This window comes from Alosa alosa, chromosome 8 (genome assembly GCF_017589495.1).
Source record: "Alosa alosa isolate M-15738 ecotype Scorff River chromosome 8, AALO_Geno_1.1, whole genome shotgun sequence".
Classification (NCBI taxonomy): domain Eukaryota; kingdom Metazoa; phylum Chordata; class Actinopteri; order Clupeiformes; family Clupeidae; genus Alosa; species Alosa alosa.
The window spans coordinates 31,571,193-31,593,936 of record NC_063196.1 but is presented as its reverse complement, the minus strand read 5'-3'; the positions used below and the strand labels follow the sequence as shown (position 1 = coordinate 31,593,936).

Sequence of the window (22,744 nt, the reverse complement as noted above, 5' to 3'; positions counted from 1 at the left end):
CTGTCTGTGGGCAGACAGACAATCAGTTGATACGCTACATTATCCACAGGGAGGGAGGGGGGACAATGAACCAGGCTCTGGGCCATCGTGGCAAACGCCCAGAAGGTGTTTTGGTTGGTGGCTGAGTGGCTGTTTTTGGAGAGTTCTTAGAAGGCCATGAGGCCAAGAGGAGACAATTGCGGGACAACTGTGGACATAAATGCTGTAGGCTACACAGCTTGCTGAAACTTCGTCAAAGCCAGATAATGCTGTGAAGGTCAAAGTGAGAGACAGAGAAAGGAAGAGAGAGAGAGAGAGAATAATGGCTAACACAAAGGATGGAAAGGAAGAGAGAGAGAGAGAGAATAATGGCTAACACAAAGGATGGTAAGGAAGGAAAAAGACGTGATGGACAGTAGTACTTGACTGTGGCGAGTGACAGATGCTCCTCTGGCGAAAGCCACTAACAGGATGACACTAGACCAACCCATGGGGTAAAGCGGGATTATGTCTGAGCAGAAGATAAACAGATTATTCCCGAAACAGAGCGGGCTTTTTTAGCTTCTTCACTCCTGCGCTCGGGTTGTTCGGTCCCTGCGCGTCCATCCTCGACACGTCCGATCCCCTCCCCAACCCCACCCCCTCCGATTTCAGCCAGCAACCCACTCAATCACACATACACACACACCCCACCTCCCACACACACACACACACCCCACCTCCCACACACACACAGGTGGGCTCGTTGTGCCAACACACACAGCTAAAAAACACAAACACACACAGACTGACAGACAGACACAGAAGTCGAGACACAGATGCATGCTAGCTAGTGCTGGAAGCTGAGGTGTCCACCTTCTGAGAAAGTGACCTCCGGTGTCAGAGCTTCAGCAGTAGTCTTTGAATCTCCCATAGGCACTAATGACTCCCACTGAGCGCAGACCGTTCACCTGAGATAGAAGGGTTGACCTCTTTGCCTGAACGTCGGCTACTTTGGATTTTACGACTATTTCCGTGCGCATGTGTGTGCGTATGTCTATGTGTGTGTGAGCATGTGTGTGTCTGTGCTCTTGTGTGTGTGATTTTTCCTTTCACATTAATCTGGGGAAAGAATACAAACCTTCTTCACCATGCCTTTGAAGTGCGAGCTTTTCATCACCCTGCTCCTCTTTGTCATCCTCGGAGTTGCAGGTAAATCATCATCTTGTTCAATCTTTTCCTGTACACTGAAAGATCAAAGATGACCTCTGAATTCAGTTACATTAGCCTACTATTTAATTCATTTGAAATAGTAGGCTAAAAATTAAACATTCAGATCAGTTCTGTTTTTGGATAAGTAGCCTACTTTACGCAGAACCTGAATTATGTATAAAACAAATTGTACAATTTAGTCCAATTTAGTAATCTAGCTGTGATAATAGTTAGCACCTGCTTGAGCTACAGTGACTTAAAATAACCACCACCATTCATGCAACGGACTCATTCATCAAGTAGAATGCATTTCTATACTACAGTTTTTCTCGATCGTTTTGATACCCGTGTCAACTCTGAAATCACACTCTCAAAACAGTTAACACCCGTGTCTGAACAAAAGCACTCTGGACAAAATGACACATTTTGCTTGCAAAAGGCTGTTACTCTCTCAAAACACTTAAAACATGCAGCAAAAGCAAATCTTGCCTTCAAACACTACAACTTGTTGCCAATTAAAAAACACTCTTTAATCAATCATTACACACTGGACAACAAAATGCAAAATCTAGTTCTCAAAATGAGCATTTTTGCTATGTCTGTTCCATTACTTTCTCATTTTTCTGATAGGCCTATCAGAAAAAAACTGTGAAAAGACAAAATGTACTGAATAAAAAAATAATTTATTCATTCCTCCCAAGATGTAACTGCCATTGACATGTAAGACATACAGTAAATACCTAGCAAGATACAGTACATTTCAATGAACTACAACTTAGTTACTAGACCTACAGTAAACACCTTTTGTACTGTTTTCTCCACCAAATAGGCAATACAGTACTTTGTCTAAATGTGCATTAGATTTATACTTGCAAATAGCAACACAGAACAGACATCTCTTATGTATAATGAATGATTGCTGATTGAAGAATTGTGCAAAGGAGTTTCACACAGGTGTATCAGAGATTCAGACTTATGCAAGGAATCTATACCACCTGTGAAAAGATGTTTTCCTTTTGTTTAGCATGGGAAAACCAATAGAGTTTCGGGCTTTTGAATGACACCTGTGTTAACTGTTTTGCAAAAGGGTGTGAGAAATGTGTGAACCCAATGAAAATGTGTGAACACATTCGCAAGAGATGACTTCTGCTGTGCAAAGAAAGTAGTCATGAAGACCAAGTGGGTTCTAGTTTACTTAAGCAGGTAAAAGCAATCGAGAAAAACTGTAATACTTTGAAATGAAAATATTGAAAAGGCCCCCAAAAGGTGTGGGGGGATGAGAGTTTTAGATTCCTAAAGGAAGCCAGAGAGCCTGGTTAAGAATATAAGAGTGGCATGGCAACAACATACAGAGTAGACTCCCATGTATGTAAAGTCCAATGTAAGGATATAAAGGTTTTCAGTGGTTCCTGAGTAATAATAGATATGATGACCAATGCAGTGCTAAACACTGTAAGGAGTTCTGTAAGCTCTTAAACTATCCACCATCATTTATCATGCTGACCACCCATACACAATGGACCAATTTCATTTTGGAATGTGTCTGCATGGAATTCATGGAATTCATCGTGACCAGAACTCATGCAGTGAGCGTTTTAGCTACCTGTTAGCGTTGCGTAACATGCTGGCACAGCCTCCTCTGATGGTGTAAGTGACCACGGTTACCTCCAACAGTCATGCCTTTTGCAACCATCTCTGGTACCTCTCAGGTTAAGACATCAGGATGCGCAGTAGTTGCAGCACACTAATCTCTTCCTACCGTAAGATATTGTTTCATCATCGCACAGCATACTGTTAAACCAAGAACAATCGATTAAATGCTACACAAACAGCTCTCCAAGGAAGCAGCTCTTTAGCCTCTCCTGCCAGACCGTTCCACTCAATTTACAGTAGTTTCTTGGCCTCAAACCATATCGTGCAATTTTGTTCTCTGGACTTTTGTTTTATCGGAGTATCGTAACTCCCCCTATTTCCACCGGTCCCGTATTTCCACCGTCTTGCGTGTATGTGTCACTTAATATCCATTTCTATACAAACCAAGACAGCGGACTCCTATAGAAACGCAACCACGCACAACATAGGTGTATCTAAATTAGCTATGTACCAAAAATGACATTTTACCGTGACTCGAGGAGCTGTAAACAGTGTTGTAAGGCTGCGTGTGTCACAACCGCTTGGATCTCCAGTGGAATTTTAATTTCACGACGAGAATTCTCGGTCTAACCGTTAATGTGCCGTTGAAACGGTGTAAATAGGCGACCCAACAGGCCAGCACTATAACTCCGAGCGTGGTAAACAAAATCGGATATTTCAGGCAGTAAATGCTCCCGTTAGGAACCAAACCAGATTTTGTTCAAATCTACACAACTATGGCTACTGAAAAATGTAAGGTTCATTTAGTAAATATTATTTTGAAGTGTTAAAAAACATCGTTGTTTTAGAATTTCTGAACAAAAGTGGTGATAATTGGGGGTGTTACGATAGGTCTCAGCAATTAAGTTGATTTGTCCCTGAAGTATACAGTAGGCCATCATGAGCAAGAATGCTAGAGCTAGTATGCCAATGCCATTGCTGTCATGCTTACATCCCAGTGACTCTCAAACCATAAAAATACAGGTCAGTGAGAACATAGGGTACTATTAGTAGGCCTAGTCTTCCACTTTCAATTTCGGATTGTTTGAGTGCCATAGTGTAGCCCATAGATATTGGAAACATACCGCATTGGGCTCCAGAACGTACGTCAATAGCAACGCCATCATTGTGGCCATGTTGATATGCTGTTTTATAACGCAAAAGTATTTCTCCTCTTGTCATTAAAAAGTTGGCTTGGTTGTATTTGTAAAAGTTTGTTGCTTTCCCTCTTGTGGCTTGTTATCGACTGGAGGTCTGGAGGTTAGGAATTCACTTGGTATGGCGCTGTGTCCCAAGCGAATCTATACAAAACCCAAACAATTATCCTCAACGTGGGCCTTTACAGCCAATAAGAAACAGCAGCACTCTGGTTATGACCAGGATCAATTCACTCAACTGAAAGTAAAAGCCCTAAATTGTTGGCAGACAAAATTTGCACTGTACCATAAAAGACACAAACAACACAGACTTTATATTGTATATCTGGGCCTCAGTAAAAAAAAAAAAAACCTCCACTTTAAGGGAATCTAAATATGTCTGTCTGACTACACAAGCCATGGATATGTGCTGCTGAGAGTCCAATATCTGTTGGTGCCTGCTGTGAATTTAAAACACCCATGTTTTCTGCTGGATGGGGCGAGATGCTCACCCTGCATGAACTCAGCTCTGTCTGCAAATGAGATTGGTGACTGATGGGCGTCCTTGGCGCCAAACTGTGACTGTGAATATACACATGGCCTTGTGGACATAATGACAATATACATGATAATAACCAGTGTGCTTTGTCTTTTAAAGTTGCTTATAATCAGAGCAAGACTGTATTAGGCAACATGAAAAAATACACCAGGATGGCCAAGTTTGTGATAAAAAAAAGAAACGTGAAAAGTGAACAGCAGGATTGTCCTCTGGCTTGATTAATAAATCTATGAATAGCGAATAGTGATGAGAGTAGCTAGTGGATAATAGGGCTGTGCTTTAAATCTAGGAATGACAGTGACTGCTGCTGCGAATGTCCACATAATATTGATTAACCGTCCTGTTGTGTTTGTTTCATGTTTACTAGTTTTGTGTTCCCGGTCAAAAATGACCGCTGCATTATAACTTGTTATAAATTCATAGTAACACATAGTATAATTTGATGTAGTGACAGACTTTTGTAGTAACTTAAGTTCTATTGGACATAACCAGTTTTGAACAAGTTTCCGATTTATGGCCTGCAGGCCTCATTGACCTGAGCTCATGCAAATCAGAAAGGGGAAGATTCTATTGGGGAAAGGTTCTAGTGGGGAAAGGTTCTAGTGGGGGAAGATTCTAGTGGGGAAAGGTTCTAGTGGGGAAAGGTTCTAGTGGGGAAAGATTCTATTGGGGAAAGGTTCTAGTGGGGAAAGGTTCTAGTGGGGAAGATTCTATTGGGGAAAGGTTCTAGTGGGGAAAGGTTCTAGTGGGGGAAGATTCTATTGGGGAAAGGTTCTAGTGGGGAAAGATTCTATTGGGGAAAGGTTCTAGTGGGGAAAGGTTCTAGTGGGGAAAGGTTCTAGTGGGGGAAAGGTTCTAGTGGGGAAAGATTCTAGTGGGGAAAGATTCTATTGGGGAAAGGTTCTAGTGGGGAAAGGTTCTATTGGGGAAAGGTTCTAGTGGGGGCTGGAAGCAAATACACATTTATGAAAAATTGTTATAAAAATAATCAAAATTTGTTTTGTGTGTTCAGATGCCCTGTGTTAACAAAGACATGGAGCCTCTTTGTAGTCAGAAAAAATGTACAATATCTTTGAGAGAAAAAAAAATTGTAAATCAGTCAAAGTTGACAACAGGTTAAAGCAATTTCTATTGCCATCTTATCGTAGCCTATCAGTCTGACTTCTTAATAATCTAATTTCTCCTTTCTATAGACCAGCACAGTTACAGCCCCCTCAATCCAGCTGACGCCATCAACTCACTGCGCTTAAGAGAACTGATAGGCACAACCAAGCAGAGTGCTGGCGTCACGACAGGGTTTGAGCTGAAACCTCACCGGACAAAGAGAACCGCGGTCTTCCGCTCCGGAGTAAAAGTGTGTCCCCAAGAGACCATACGAGAGGTCATTGCGAGTCACCAAGCCTACTACAAGCTCAGAGGTGAGTCCAAGGGAAAGTAAAAACATATGTGGCTGCAGTTAAGTTACTCCACTGATGCAACCATGTTACTGTAGGATAAAGACATACACCAGAACATTTAGCTCTGAGAACACCAAAGCAAACTAAAAGCGACAGTGACATTGGGAGATATGCTGACACTCTAGTGGGTATATGGTATCCCGTGTGAAAACTAGATGTACCGCAGAGCGGTACAAAATATGACCGCCGCCCAGTCCAGCACATTTTTTTCACAAAAAGAAATCACGCTGAAAGGCCTATATGATTCTAACTGTCTCACTAAATTGCATTATCCACACTCAATTCTCACTAGTATCTGCTAGACAACAAGTACCAAAACATGATTAGTTCATAGATTTCACATGTAAAATTCATTTTATACAACCCCACCTCCATCTTGCCTGTTCATAATTCTGAGAAATTCTTGATTGTTTGTGTTATGTTTATGTTATGTGTGTGTGTGTGTGTGAGTGTGTGTGTGTGTACATATGTCTACTGTGTGAGTATGTATCATACGAATGATTACTGTGAATGTATGTGTGTGTGTGTGTCTGTTTGTGCACATGTGTGCACATGAAATGGGTTAACATGACCCCTGGAGGCAAACATATGGAAAAAAATGGTCATCCTATGCCCTACGGCTCTCAAGATATTCACAGAGAACTGTGTCTGCCCTACCCTCCTTTCGGGGGGTCCAGTCCAGCGGGGGGGCTACAGATCAAAACGAAAAATGACGGTTCCATGCTATCCATGTGGGGGTACATGCCCAGTTTTGTGTACCCCGGTCTTTCAGTGTCCTGGGAATCCTTGTTGGTGTACGTCACTAAATGTACACATAAATTATTTTATTGTAAGGCCCCCCATGAACGAAAGTACACAAAACTTGGCATGCATTCGGAGGGTGTCATAATGATCCTACACTTTTAATTTCGTGCAGTTTTGACCTTGTCAGCCAGAGATATTGTGATGAAAACACCTAATTTTTTGCTTTTTCATTTTTAACTAGGTGGCGCTATACATGAAATAAGTGGTAATGGGATGGGTTGACATGCACCCTTAAGACCAACATACATAAAAAAGGTGGACCTCCTAGGCCCTACGGTTCTCGAGATATTCACAGAAAACTGTCTCCGGCCACCTACAGGCCAGTTGGTGTATAGTAACATAAATTAATTTATTGTGTGGCCCCCCATGAACAGAATTCAACAAAACTTGGCGTGCTTCGCTGCGCGGTGGTCATAATAAATGACTTCTTCCAGTTGATCTTTATGTTTTCCTAAACACGGCCATTTTCCCCTATTTGTTCATACACTGCAAGGCTGTCTGCACTGAAGAAATTACTATCATATCTACTGTTCAGGGAGGATTAGCCATAAGTCATCCATGCTTCAACAGAGAATCTCTCACTCAGTGGAAGAATGAAGAATGAAGTGTAATCTGTTCTATTTGCTGTACAGTCTTGTCCTGTAGGACCCACCCAGGTCTCACAGTATGAACTTCATTAACAATAATGAGGATATAAATTCTCCTTTCAAATTTAATATTGTCACGTATGCATGTATTGTGTAATGTACCACAGGTAATCAATCGCCTGTCCTGTTGCCTAATGCAGTTGCATGTAGCACACCATAGTGTACACTAAGTGTGTTTGTGTGTGGTGAGGCTTCTTTTTCAATCTGTCCGACCTCTCTGCTTTAATTGAGTCTTTTTTTAGAGTACAGCAAATAAATGAGAGTTTGCTGAGTGAGCTGTGAGAAGTTGGAACTCAGGAAGTTGCTGCGTGTGTTAAATCCGCTCCGTGCCCCCTCGGCGCAACCGTGCTCACGTGAGATGATGAATAAACAGACCACATAGCAGAGCTACTTTCACACCACCCTCACCTGACGAGTTATAGTCCACCAAAGTGCCCTTATGTGGGGTCGAGAGGGTAGAGAGGGTAGAGAGGGTTGAGCGGCTCTCCATCCCTGACCTTTCGCCTGTTACCCTCAGTTGAATTGAAAGCAGAGCATCAGAGAATGTGATTGAAAATTCTATGGTACAATATTGGATTATGTTGTGTTGTTTTTATGCATTTTAAGCATTTAAAATGTCCACTTTGATCTGCAACTACATGGCACAGGGAAAGCTTCATAGTGCATTTATAATTATTATGCATTTATTATTAATTTCCAGTAATAGATGCCAATGATATATATATAACTCTACAACTCTACATAATGAGTGGAATAATGACATGGGCTCTGGGATGAGATCCATCTGCTGTGTAATTTAACCTAATGCGTCCTCTCAGGACATTTTAATAGTGTAGTAGAAGGCAATCAGTGTGGAGGAGCTGTGACGCATGAAGCAGCACTGTACCATGTACCACTGTTTGAGCTGAAACCTCACCAGACGAAGCGAGCAGCAGTCTTCCGCTCCGGGGTGAAAGTGCGTCCCCAAGAGACCATACTGGTCCTCCATGGGAACCTATTTTATACAGTCTATGATGGACCATACTGGTCCTCCATGGGAACCTATTTTATACAGTCTATGATGGACCATACTGGTCCTCCATGGGAACCTATTTTATACAGTCTATGATGGGGACCCAGGTTTGACTCCGACCTCCGTCCTGCGGTCATGTCCCGATCCCACCCCATCTCTCGCTTCCTGTCTCTCTCTGCTGTCCTATCGAGGCAAAAGCACTAAAAAAAGAAAAGTAAATCAGTGTAGGCCTCATCAACAGCCTTACTCCCTTCCTCCCTTTCTCTCTCTGTGGTCAGTTTGTCAGGAGGCCGTCTGGGAAGCCTTCCGGATTTTTTTCGACCGGATTCCGGGAACCACGGAGTACCAACGCTGGGTCCACACGTGCCAGCATGAGTCCCTCTGCATATCGGACCTCGCCAACAACTTCAGCAGCTCGGAAGAGCACCTCAACATGATATACCGGGTAATTGTTCAAAAGCATTTAACAATAGAAGATGTTTTCATAATTTCTGAGCTTGAAATAAATAATGTTTTTCCTCCTAGAAGATATTGGGTTTAGCAGTGATGCATAGTAATGTCTAATCAAAATGTGAAGTTCAGTCAAGTGTTTGAAATTGTGCCAACAGGGAAATTACATGAGATCGTGGGAGTGTCAAACAAGCCTGAAATAATATATTTATATATCATATATATAAATGTTCTGAATGAATGAATTCTTAAAGCTGACAATGAATGTATTCTGAATGAATGTATTCAGAATACATTCATTGTCAGCTTAAAGGATTTTTTTAATCAAAAAGTGTCAAGAAATACAGCAATTCTTTGCATCAAAATACACGTTGGATCCAAAACATCTTGTGTTATGCAAATACAAAAATAACAGTTGTTCAATCAGGTAGTTAGTTTAAATACACTGCACCCTCGTAATTGTACAAATTTAATTCAGAGTATAAATCCTTTACATGGGTTGTGTATTCATACACTGTGCATATTCCACTTAGGATATGTACTGTTTGTTCCACTCGGCTGTGTTAAATGCCTTTGTGACCAAAGTGATATTTTTCAAGAATACTGATGACTGCCCAATGCATTATTCATGGTTAGCAGCAACATTCACAGAATAACAACTCAAAGAGAAGGCTAAAACAACCTCTAACAAATGTGCCGTTCGCCGACCTTCCTGGCACGCGCTCACACTTCACTTATAAACAAGCAGTGAGTGTCCAGGAGTTATGGTAAACTCCGACAGATGCAGCACCTTCACAGCCGCCTGTTTGTAGCCGAGCCACCAAATAACACACAAAGCATTACAAGCCGTGCAGGGCTGACAGAATATTTGTGTTGGGTGAAAAAAACAAAACATGTTAATACCCCCGCTTCCCTGGTGGTAAATGAAATGATCTCTCAAGGCTAAATCTAATGATATCCCTTTCTTTTCAGCCCACATGTGTACTGACGTGTGTGCACCACATGCGAGACTGCTGGCGATGCTCTGCTTAACACTGGTCATGTATCTGTAGAGTAATTAACTTCCATCAACCCTTTTGAAAATTATAGACACTTTTCAAATCTTTTAAAGCAAGCGAAATATGGCCCATTTCCCTGTGATGTATCTTTTTCATTACCAGTAATAGCCTGACTTTAAATGAGGTGGCATTTCATTCTCTGGCAACAAGCTTTTGTTCTTGACTTGCTGGCGAACTACTATGTGCTCTGAGTCACCTTTTCTGTTCTCTCCCGGAACTTGATTTGTCTGCACTGCGTCTCCTGCGTAATTATATTGTGCAAGAAGTTGAGTGATTGCCACTAAGTAATTTGGGGGTGATAATTTGTGTTACTGTGCTATGATGAGCGACTGTAATCATTGTTATTTCTCTGTCTGGCATCGACGTTGACTTTCGGCAGAGGATGAACTTGCGGCCGGACCAGCTACCAGGACGGTAAGGCCCAAGCTGTGTTCTCTCCTCAGGGAGAGTGGAACTATTTCTTCTCACTGTGTGTCGGTTAGAGCCTCTTGGCAAGTGTCATTCAACATGGACTAAGTGATTTGAATTGTATTTGGTGAATAAGTCACCTGGTAATACAGAATCTCAGGTTCTCACAGATACTCAGAATCTCTGATAAATATGAAAAAAGTGAGCTTTAATGCAGACTGTACTTTTTCAAATAACGTGGTACGACTGTTTCCTCTGCAATCTGCACATGTAACATTATGCCTCATAACGTAGATATGGTTGTCATCCACAGACATGTGGTGCCAGAGAAGCCAGCTGAGGAGGCGGGAACAGAAGGTACTGCAAAGTCTGAGTTTAAGGATTTGTTAGTTTGTTCCTGTAGCTTATGCCCAGGCTTAAACGCTTGTTGATTACTCCACCACCTGTTCTAGAGGGTGCCCAGACAGACTCAGGAGAGGAGGGAGAGTCACCTGCTGTTCCGGACGCCCCCGACGCCACTCTTGGCACTCCGAGCGAAGGCGACGAAGGCCATGAAGGCGATGAAGGCACTGAGACAGCTGAGGAGGTAACGACCCGGCCACTCACCCTTGTTGACATCCATGTGAAAACTGGACAGGAACAATGAGGATTTGCTGTAGTCTTGTTGTCTTGGCTCCGTGTGTGAGTCCTCTGCCTCCCTGTCATTATGGCTATTTAAGACAATAGAGCAGTTCAGCACTTCTCCAGAATTTACATCAACATCCTGGTAATCCTGACCAACTGATGAAAGGGATCAGACATACCCTGATAACAGGCACCTAAGAAAATAACACAGGGATAAACAGTGTAAGAAAATACTGTGTTGCTGTTAGCAATTGGAAACCAACAGCTCAATCTTCCGAAAGATTCTGTGAGCGGAATGTACTAGGACCTGTCCTTATCTTCTAGGACTCTGACCTCCCCAATGTGGTGCCAGAGCAATCTGTGGAGCAGACAGTGGAATTCACCATCAACCTGGTGGACCCTGGTTACAGGGAACTACTGGACGACGCTGATTCTCCTCAGTACCACGACCTGTCTAGACACCTACAAGAGCAGGTGAGGAGCATTCAGGAGACTCAAGTTCATGGTAAAGCAATGCTGGTGACTGATTATGCACTCCTTTCTATTCTCAAACAAAGCCATTGGAATGAATGAGAAAAGTGATGGCTTGCTGTACATTTAAAAGAGTGAAAGCCTTTGTTCCATAAGAACAGCAAGGCCTCAAACTAAAAATGCACTCTGGTAAAAAAAGAGAAAAGAAAACATTGACGTAACATAAACAGGATAGAACGACAAATAGAAAATGAAAGCCACCCTCCAGGGAAATGTGCACATTTTTAAAGTGGTGTGGTTAAAGTGCGCTCTGATCCAGCTGGTACTATGAAATGTTTAGTGGTTCTGCTGCCGCTGCAACACACAATGTTGGTAAGCCCAAATGAGCACAGAGAGGCTTAGTTAAGGGCTGTCAGGTCATGTCAGGGAAAGCCCTGATTAACTCAACACCACCTTTACAGTTTTGTCTTAAATTGACAGCCTAAAAGGCAGTAAGGCGGACCAGAAGGAAATACCCTGGAGACATGGGGACGACACAACATTTAAAAATTGTGTTGTCTTGATGATGTCTTCACTATTTTGTTTTTATGACTAGTGCAAGAGAAATGTTTTACCTCTCACATGTTAAACTATATACTTCAATATTTGGCTTATTTCATGATATTTTGAAGCTAATATGATATTGTAAATGGTGTTCAGGTTGCAATACAAGTTTGGATTTCAAGCTCAAACTTTCATTTGTTTCTTTGTTTTCACAGATGTTGCACGTCTTCAACAAACTACCCGGATTCAAGGAGATTAACGTTTTGGGAATCAGGTGCAGCTTTCCGTTAATTCCCTTATTTGGACCTGGGGGTGGGGTGGGGGGGTGTTGCACAAAAAAAGTAAGAGGGATTAAGCAGTGAGAGGAGCTGATCATATTCCAAAGCCATCCCCTGCGTATTGGGCTGTAGTGAGAGAGACCACCGAGACTCGTTAATGAGGAAGGTGAGTCAGAGCCCTTGCTGCTACCTAGCGGAGCACTGCGAGTGCCGACCCAGGCTCTTCATCCCTCTGCATGGGGATAATCATGGTCATCTTCCTCACTGCCATCCTCATCCTCAGTTTCTCTCCAGACAAGATTGCTATTATTATTCCATATCATTGAAACACAATGAAGGAGCCTAGAATGGAAAATAATGTGCTATTGAGGCTTTTTCATTATGCTCTCTAACTCAATTGAAATATGCCACTAACCTCTTACATTATCAATTGCATCTAGAAATGAGGATGTGCATATGGAAACTCATACTGTTTATGATCTACTAAATGTGTCAAGTCTTATGACCACTTTGATACATTTAGGGCAAGTTAGTGTGGTATGAAATTATTAACTTATTTATTTTTATTACTTATTTCCTTTCCTCTTTTTTTCTCCCTTGCACAACTCCAGCGCAACGGAAGGAGATGATGGGTAAATATGTATTGTTTTGCTATCATCTTGTATTTGTTCAACAATTATTGAGCAGATCCAATGGAATTAACTGCCAAGCAGTTAAAGCATACAATATATTAATACAACTCAATTTACACCAGGTTGAACATAATTACAGAAATATAACACTAATTTGTTTTTCAATTAAAGATATTCTCATCTGTCCAAGTTCTGCACAAAACTTAGCAATATGCCAGATCCTCTGAGCAAATCATTGTTATGACTTTTCTCTCCGTCCTTTCTGTCTGGACGCTAAGGCATCTGTTGTTGATTCATGAATACGAAAAATAATCTTTGCTGATTGGGTTATGCATCTGTCACTCTGAAGGCACAGATTGGAGGGTACTGGTCTCCTCCACCAGGCCCATCTCTTAAAATGAGAAATATGTGTTCCATTATAATCCAATGGTCATGAATAAGATTTTTTAGCAAGAAAGTGTTGACTTCAACAAAATCAAGAATTGCAACAACTATTCACACATTACTTTCTATAGGGTTTCTCTGAACTTTTGTGCTGAGGGGAACATTTTACAGTTGTAGTGAGAGTACAGTAGGTTAGAGAGAGTAGAGTAAATTGAGGTACAGTAGACGTTTGCTTTTTTCAGTGAGCTAATCATTTGATGATCTTATTTCAGTTCTGGAGGAATCTCAGTCCACTACGCTGTCCTGTTTGAGAACATCGGCCCTGATGCTACAGCAGAAGGGACAGAGGGAGACACAGACACAGATTCACTACCCAGCCTGACAGACTTGATGACCACTGCCCTGAGTGAAGAGGCAACTCTTCCAGTTGATCTCAGCACACTTGTCTTTGGCCCAGGTACATTACTGGAATGCTTTTCCTCCTCACAATTTTCGCTGGAAGAGTGTCATACAGTCATCTCATTGAATTCCAATTCAACATATTTGAATAGAATGAAGTTCTCAGTTCAATAAACTTTTCTTTTTTTAGAAGTAAGTCCTCTGGAACCAGATGTTAATGAACCGGAACTGGTTGATGCAACTGAAGAGGTAATATATTTATTTCCTTACACTGAACTTGCCAAGAGCAGACACACATTTGTATAATATTAGGTAACCTGTTTCATTAATTCCCCCTGGTTTTGAGTAATTTTATGAAATTGTTACATTTCTGAATCCTTTTGTGATCATAAATTGTAATCTGCATTATGTTTATCAGACTATGGAGCCAGATTCCTACAATGACCTGGACGTGTCAGAGGGGGCAGAGGAACCTGAAAACTCTGAGGAGGAGCAGACACATCCTGATATTTCTCCTGAGGAGGAGAATGCTCTGGAGACTTTGTTAGAGCCCACAGTTGGCAGCGAGGACTACCCTGACATCCCAACAGACGAAGAATCTGAACCAACTAGCCCTCCAGAGGAAGAGGAGCCATTCATCACCCATATGATTGAGACCATCATCCAAGATGGAACTGGTGAACTTGTAAGGGACTACATTCCTCATGCTCCAGAAGACGATACTGCTGTTGAGCCACCCGGTGAGGATGAATCTATAATATCAGAAGCAGAGGCGGAAGAAGAGGCACCTGTTAGTGATCTCTTACCAAACCTCATTACAGAGGAACTGCCTGACTCTGAACCAGATGAAGAGGTTGGTCTGGATAGTGACTTGCCCAATGTGATATCAGAGGAGGACAGTCTACCAGGCTCCACTACTGAAACTCTATTGACAGTGGCCACAGTAAGCCCAGAACATTCCGAGGACTCTGATTCCAGCCTTCCAGTGACCACCCTCTCAGCAATAACACACCAGCCCCCCACTGAACCACTTGGAGATGTAGAAGAGGCTGAGGAGGTGGCAGTAGAGGAAGAGGAAGTAATGGTGGAGACACCTGAAAGTGAGAAAGGAGCACCTGAGGAAGAAACACCTGGGGTCTCTGAACCTGGGGAGGAATTGGCACCAGAGGAAGAAGTAGTGGTAGAAGTTGAAGACGAAGTGAATGAACCTGAGGAGGAGCCAGGTGAACCCGAAGTAGAAGTTGTTAAAGAAGAAGAGACTGAACCTGAAGATGAAGTTAGTGCCCCAGAGAAGGACGCTAGTGAACCAGAAGAGGAAGTGAGTGAACTGGAAGAGGAAGTGAGTGAACCGGTAGATGAACCAGAAGAGGAAGTGAGTGAACAGGAAGAGGAAGAGAGTGAACCTGAGGAGGAAGTGATTGAACCTGAGGTGGAAGTCAGTGAACCTGAGCAGGAAGTTAGTGAACAGGAAGAGGAAGTGAGTGAACCTGAGGAGGAAGTGATTGAACCTGAGGAGGAAGTCAGTGAACCTGAGGAGGAAGTTAGTGAAGAAGAAGTGAGTGAACCTGAAGAGGAAGTCCTGGAACCTGAAGATGAAATAAGTGTACCAGAAGAGGAAGTAATCACTGAAGCGGAAGAGGACGAAGGTGCTGAATCTGAACCTGTGGAGGAGGTTGAAGCAGAAGTATCAGAATCTGAAGAGGCTGATGTTGATGTGGCTGAGCCTGTTGAGGAAGAGATTCCAGAGGAGTCTCTACCTGAGGAGCCTGAAGATGTACAGGTTGAAGTTCCAGAAGAGGCAGTTGAAGAGGAAGATTCTCAACCGGAGGAAGAGATTGTAGAAGAGGAAGACGAATCTGAGGAGCCTGCGACTGAAGTGGAGGTTGAAGTTCCAGAACCTGTGGAAGAGGAGACTGAGGTTGCAGTAGAGGTCGAGGTCTTAGAAGAAGCAGAGGAGGAGCCAACTCCTCCTGAGGAAGAGATTGTGGAGGAGACGACGGCTCCACCCTCAGAAAGCATAAAGATCATTGTACCAGAAGGACCTGATGATGAAGGAGATTTATACTTCCCAGAACCAGAAGAGCAGGACAATCTTCCTTTTGTGCCAAATGAGGATGCGGAGCCTGAAGAAGAACCAAGTGACCTTCAGCCTGTGGAGGACGTCGTCATAGAGGAGACAGAGGAAGATGTTCCAGCGGAACCAGAGGTGGAAATCATAACCGACCAGCAGCCTGAAGATCAAAATGTAATCGAAGCTGAAACAGAAGAAGGTGAATCAGAGGTTGAGATGGAAGAAACAGAAGAGGCAGCAGTTGAGGTGGAAAGCCAGCCTGCAGATACAGATGAGCCTGAGTCTGAGCCTGAGCCTGAGTCTGAGCCTGAGTCTGAACCGGAGTCTGAGTCTGAGCCTGAGTCTGAACCGGAGCCAGGTGAGGTCAAAGGTTTTAAAGCTAAGAAGTAAAATACCTCAACCTCTTTGGCCAAAATATACGTACTATGGCAATAAATGCTATTTTCCAAACTATATAATGATCATTCAGATGTTTCACATTAAGGCTTGCACACTATGGTTTAATTTATTCATGAAATCTTGGAACGTCTGGAAACTTAAAAAAAAAAAAAAAAAACTCTAAAAACTTTTTGGATCATAAATCCTTATTTACAAGATTTGCTCCAGTGTATCAATCATAATTTGAGCTGAGAGACTGCTGAGCTCAAGTTCATTCGAGGTGTAATGTGATTGTTTGAGGTAAATTTCATGATGGAGTATTGCAGTTGCAGTAATAATAGTATGACCCATTCCCTTATCACCAAGGAGATATAAACATTAAACTATCTCCCTCTTGCTGTGAGATGTCCTGTATTATTTATAATTTAACAGAGTAAATACTATTTATTATTAAAGATTTAATTCATTTTATATAACAATTTCACTCTTAGTTTTTTCATATCACAATTAAAGTTTTTTAAATTCTCTGAAGAAATTACTTAGCTTTACCAAGGTCACAGTAGGCTAATTAATTGAATGAAACTGTTGCTGTGTGCTTGTGATTTTTACAGTTAAATTAAAATAAAAAATATGTTTTGGTTTTCCATTCACATAATTGTCATTCTGACATTCCTTTGTGCTTTAGAAGAGACGGAGGAGGATGCCTCAGAAGAGGATACAGCTGAGGAAGCAGGAGAAGAGGAGGCAGGTCCTGAACAGGAGGAGGAGGTAGAGGAGCAGGAGGAGGAGGAGGTAGAGGAGCCGGAGCAGGAGGAGGAGGAGCAAGAAACTGTCCTGGAGATCACCCCTACGGAGGCCCCAGAGGAACCACTATCAACAACTCCATCCATTGACCTGGGACTCTTTGAGGTGTTCTTAACAGATGAACCCTATGAGGAGACTGGAGTGGAGGTTATAGCTGAGGAAGGAGAAGGGGAAGATGTGGTGATGGAGACAGACACAGAAATTGACACGTCTGAGAGTGATTTGTCGGTTGAAACTAGCATGGAAGATATTGCCTCGGAGATGGACCAGGCAGATGTTGTGAGCACAGAGACCATTGACCTGCTTGGGTATGGGAGTGGGTCTAGTGAGGAGCACCCTCCATTCGAGACAACAGCCGCACCACCTCTGAAGTACTTGACCACTCCTTCTATGACCACTGCAAGCCGAGGGAGAGAGCTTGTGGTGTTCTTCAGCCTACGGGTCACAAACATGAGGTTCTCCGAGGTCCTTTTCAACAAGAGCTCATCAGAGTACAGAGAACTGGAAAACAGGTTCACAGAACTGGCAAGTCTCTCTCACTTTCTACAAGGAAAGGATACAGTTATGGCTGACGCATGTATTCGCATTTCTCAACAAACAATTATCAAGCACAGCAGATTATATAATGACCTCTACTGTTATCATCATCAGTTTGTCTCTGATCATTCGTATTTATTTATCAAGACCTACTGTAAGATTTAACCATTATTATTATTCTAGAAGCATTCAGATACGTGAGCTCACTGAGAAACACGAAACTCCACAATGATTAGTTCATGATCCACCCATCCTATGCAGCTTGTAATGTGAAGAAACTGGGCATCTAAAACAGTGAAAATACAAAACAACATTCTCTTGAAAATCCTGTGGTCAAAAAAACCTACTTCATTATTTTATTTAGCTTTATTCATAGGATGTATTCATAACATTCATGCATAGGATTCCTGAACAATCAACTTTATATTTAAGGGGGTGTGTAACTGCAGGGCGTGCTCGCATTGCTTATTATTTCCGAACAATGAGTGTCAAGGATCTCACTCTGGCAAATGTGTTACTGCAGCAGTGAGCAACAGTGAAAATTCTCTGAGCTCCTTAGACTATTATAACACATTTATATACATAAATTAAGATCATAACATTTCTTAAAAATTAAAGTTTGATTGTTACTCTAATTTCTCTTGGGGAATTTACATTGTATTTATCTCCACACGTCTTTATCAGATTTAGTTTATCCTCCGTTTATTATATGTTGTCCTAATCTTCTTAATGAGATCGCCACGCTTGTATACCCCAGTCTAAAGGGGAATTCAAACACGATGAAGGCCAAATTTTAAGCGTGAACAGTAGAAACAGTAGGAGTTCCAAAAGACAGGTCTCATGCTGTGAGATGAGGCTTATCATTTTCAGAATGAGACCTCTAATAAGGCTCCTGTGGTGATTTTTGGTCTCACTGATATGATTTTAGAACTCAAAGGACTGACACAAGGAATTCCTCACTGCTTTTATTCTTTACCGTGATTAAATAACACAGTTGATTAGAGTCAACATCAATAACATTAACATTAATATGGTGAATGATTTCTTTGAGTTCTTTGATGTCTGAGTATTCTCTTCTATGTATTTTTTAGCTGCTCCCATACCTCCAGTCCAATCTGACTGGCTTCAAGCAACTGGAGATCCTTAACTTCAGGGAGGGAAGTGTGGTGGTCAACAGCAAGATGACCTTTGCCAAGTCGGTGCCATACAATGTCACAATGGCTGTGCACTGTGTCCTGGAAGACTTCTGCAATACTGCAACCGAGCGGCTGGACATAGAGATTGACAGCCATTCCCTTGACGTGGAGCCTGGTGAGATTTGTGTTTTTTATGTACAGCATGTTGAAAGATGTGTTTCAAAGACAAGTTGGTAGTTCTCAAGTCAGAAAAAAAAACAACAGTATACACGCACCCATGCACCCAAGAACTCTAATCCAATCCAACATGCATATACATTTTCCAAAGTAAAACATAAGTTTCACTAATTGAGAGTCAGAAACCTTGTGATGCCTGTAATGTCTGTAATCTTCTTTATGATAAGTGTACAGTCAAACAAGCAATAGAAGCTCCTTAATTGTTGCCGTGAAACGTGGGCTTAACAAACCTCTAATCTTTCCCAGGGGATCAAGCGAATCCCTGCAAGTTTTTGGCCTGCAACGAGTTCTCCCGCTGTGTGGTCAACCGCTGGAGCAGAGAGGCAGAGTGCCTGTGTGACCCTGGCTACGTCACGGTCGACGGGCTCCCCTGTCAGAGCGTCTGTGAGGTCAGACCGGACTTCTGCCAGAACGGTGGGGAATGTGAGATAATCCCGGGTCACGGTGCGGCTTGCAGGTAAGGGACCTAGTTTAGAATTCCGTAAAATCTACTGTTATCTTAGGTTGTGGTAGGTTAGACCACTGTTAGTATTATTGTCCTTAGATTAGTATGTTGTAAAATCTAGCGTTAGGTTAGAAAGGCCGATTAGTGATCAGTTTTTACCCTTTCTCCATATTTTATTGTGCATAGGTTAGTTTTAATATAATTTGATATAAAAATGTATTTTCTGTAAATACATTGCTAGTCACATTTAGGCTTTAGTGATGTGGACATCGAGATGACACTGTTGTGTTTCTGCTGTCTCTATGTGTTGCTTTTTCTAACTGTGAGAGCAGATACTGGGCTGTGCACATACATACATACATACATACAGCCTTATTTCAATATGCGCATGCCTGCCCATACGCGGATGTTCAAATGTGCACGTAACCAACACACCAGTTTACACATCTAGCAAGATGATGCACCTGCAGCACACACACACACACACAAACACGCACACTGATACAGACAAAGACATCTGTTTTTCACCTGGTTTGATGTTCTAACTCTCTCTTTCACCTTCTTTAGATGTGCTGTAGGTAGATACTGGCACTTTCAGGGATCCCGGTGCTCTGAGCTGGTGTCCCATCCTGTAGACCCCTTTCTGTTCATAGCCTGCCTTTTGGGGTCCCTCCTCATTATATATGCTGTGCTTTCTCGCTTGATACTCATATTCAGGAAATGTTTACGGACCAGAAAGGCAGTGTCTTTAGTGTAAGCAGGTTTTTTTTTCCGTAAGACTTTGTACTATGTGCGGATATGTTTATGCCTTGCCTTTGACTGTGTAATGTTGCCACATACATACTTATGAAGAGACAAACTACCACATCTAAAATATAACCATCGACTAAAATACTCCTAACATACCACAGCTAACCTCACCATGCAGCTCTTATGACATGGTAATCATACAGAGCAAAAACAGGCCTGAATATGTTATTGCTGTGTAACGTGTGCTTCAAGCTGATGCTTAATACAGTACTTCTAGGTAAAGTCCATGCGGTATCAGTATCCTCTCTTGGATATAAATAGGATTCATGTAACACAACTGCCACTTATCAGACCAATCATCTTTTCTGGATTAAACATGATCTGGAGTCAAACCGAGTTCAAATGTGAACCCTATCCTACTACTGATCTGATTTCCAGTGAGGAAACATGGCTAGACTGTCGATAGCTGCCAGAGAAAATTACTCCCTCTAGAATCGTCCGCATCAGATGCAACATAATTAGCCTAGAAATCTAGACGCGCCCCTAGCGAAATTACATTTGCTGCCAGGGCTACAACATAATTGCTATTGGAAATAAATTTATATGTCCTTTCAACTCCAAAGGCTAACATGGTCAAACCGTGGTAATTGTGTTATTGGTAATTTAACGAAGTGGTAAATAATTGTGGAATACATAAATCTTCAAATCATTCAAAAAAAGTTTCAAAAATAGAAAATGCATCTAAGGTTTAATGGTCAGTCTTGCCTGAACTGAATTCACTTACACATTTTCTCAAAAGAGGATACTGCATCAACTGCAGCAGAGCACGCATGGCCTTTCCTAAAGTACCTGGTTCTGTGCTTCGGTGTGTGTAGACCTCCTGACTAATGCCTCTTCTTTACAGAAAAAGCTCTTGTCGTGCCTCCTCACCCCCTGTGATTTACCCCTTGGAAGAATGTATTGTTTTGCTCCTTCGTTTGCTTTTCATACGATCATTCATTTCACATTTTTTGCTTGCAATGGCACTGCTTTGCACTCACACCATCGTCCGATATGGTCTTTCTTTGTCTTACAGGAATCGTGTCACCCATACATTACCTGGCCTAACAAGTTAGTCAGAAAAAAGGTGGGTATACTAGGTTAGACTGCAAATGTGGGCTGTGAATGTGGACTAAACATAAATATTTAATCTTTTATAATGACATATCACACTAGACTTAGTTTAGCAAGCAGAAGTATAGTATAGTATTTAGTATATTTCCCTCAGGGTTGTTAAAATACTTGTGTGTATAGGGATTAGACTTTAAAACCATTCAAAACATTTTATTCAGGTAAGAGTAGCTTTTCAGTTTGTGAACTCTCCTCATTGCATGCTTAAATATGTGTAATGTCTGCTCATAAGAGTCTCCCATGCACGCAGCAATTTCATGTTTAGTTGCAATCTCAAGCTGACTGACGTTCACTGATAATTAAGTATGCCAATATAAGTTAATTCGGTCTACTAAGAATAGGCTTCGTCATTAAGATATTAGCCTGGGGCCTCTTTCCAGTCTCTGTGTTTTGTCTATTGAGAATGCAATGTCACCAAACCAGACTTAATCAAATGATAAGCTTAATGACTGTGCTTCCTCTGTGGACCTTTGTGTTTTAATTACAAGGCTAGAATATGTCGTTATTACTGGGCTGTTCTTACAGGTATCCATTAATACATCAATATGGCATGGTTTCTTTTCTTCTCTTCAGATATGTAGATTGTGACGTGAACCCCCAAAAGACTTGGCACTACTTCTGAAGGACAGAAGACCGAGCGCAGAACAATTACATAATGTCATAATGGGCAAAGGGGGCATCACCCTTCTGACCAGCCCTCTCTCATCAACACACCTGCTCTCCAGTTACTGTCAAAACCCAAGAAAGAACCAGAGCGATTTTTCCTTTATATAAACCTCAGTGAACTCTCATGGCATATGCTACCATTGGACACGACAGTAAATTAGGAGGAGGATCCTACCATCGAGAACCAGGTTTGACACTGCCCAGTTGGCTCTGCCTGTTGAAATGGCACTCAAAAGACAGTGGGCTCTAAATTGTTTTACTTGCATGTTCTTTCTGTTTTGCATTGTGACATTTGTCAACAGAAGACTAAGGAAGCACCGGAAGTTCCGTTTTCCTCACAATGAGGCAATTATTAATAATACTATGGCTAAGAGGTCTTTCAAATTATTAATAATACTATGGCTAAGAGGTCTTTCAAATTATTAATAATACTATGGCTAAGAGGTCTTTCAAAAGGTTTTTTTTTGTGAGTGTTGTTTCAATAATGTGGCAAGACCCTCAGTTTGCATTATTCTGGGATTGACTTCTATGCTGGAAATCTTACATTTCTGACAGGTTCCTAGACTAGACATACAGAATTAATGTAGGCCAAAAGCCTGGCAACAGTAAAAGAGAGGCCTTTGATTTGCAGAACTTACTGTAGGCTGTTGGCTCAGTCATTAAGAGTATTTTGCAAACTAGAACCAATGAGAAGTAATTATATAAAAGTGTAGCATTTCAATTCAGACTGAGGTTCATATGTTGTTAGGTACAGCTTGGATTAGCGTTCTTGGTCTTTCCTATTGCTATTTTTTTTATATAGTTATCTTCAAAAGTTTGGTTTGCAATCAATAAAATTACTATTTTGTGTTTAAAGTCTTTTCCAAGTTTTCCCAATATTCTATCT

The 22,744-nt window shown here is 41.8% G+C and overlaps 1 protein-coding gene across 2 annotated transcripts; it reads left to right on the top strand.

Annotated features, from left to right (window-relative positions):
* Positions 1-790: 790 nt before the first annotated feature.
* LOC125299922 (interphotoreceptor matrix proteoglycan 1-like) lies at positions 791-22,713 on the top strand. Of its 2 annotated transcripts, XR_007194469.1 has the most exons (18): positions 791-1,170; positions 5,691-5,915; positions 8,696-8,862; positions 10,305-10,339; positions 10,647-10,690; positions 10,786-10,919; positions 11,282-11,431; positions 12,187-12,245; positions 12,861-12,881; positions 13,538-13,722; positions 13,855-13,913; positions 14,083-16,093; positions 16,799-17,442; positions 18,546-18,765; positions 19,074-19,284; positions 21,098-21,148; positions 21,766-22,232; positions 22,268-22,713. XR_007194469.1 is itself a non-coding variant. In XM_048251429.1 (17 exons), the coding sequence occupies exons 1-16, from the start codon at positions 1,110-1,112 to the stop codon at positions 21,135-21,137; spliced, it is 4,266 nt and encodes a 1,421-aa protein (XP_048107386.1). In that variant the 5' UTR covers positions 791-1,109; the 3' UTR covers positions 21,138-21,148; positions 21,766-22,713. The 2 variants fall into 2 exon arrangements, 1 of the variants encoding a protein (XP_048107386.1); XM_048251429.1 differs by having other exon boundaries at positions 21,766-22,713.
* Positions 22,714-22,744: the final 31 nt, after the last annotated feature.

Coding starts and splice junctions, on each gene's coding strand:
- LOC125299922 (XM_048251429.1), top strand. CDS start 1,110: ATGCCTTTGAAGTGCGAGCTTTTCATCACCCTGCTCCTCTTTGTCATC. Junction 1,171..5,690: donor TGTCATCCTCGGAGTTGCAG/GTAAATCATCAT, acceptor TCCTTTCTATAG/ACCAGCACAGTTACAGCCCC. Junction 12,882..13,537: donor GCAACGGAAGGAGATGATGG/GTAAATATGTAT, acceptor ATCTTATTTCAG/TTCTGGAGGAATCTCAGTCC.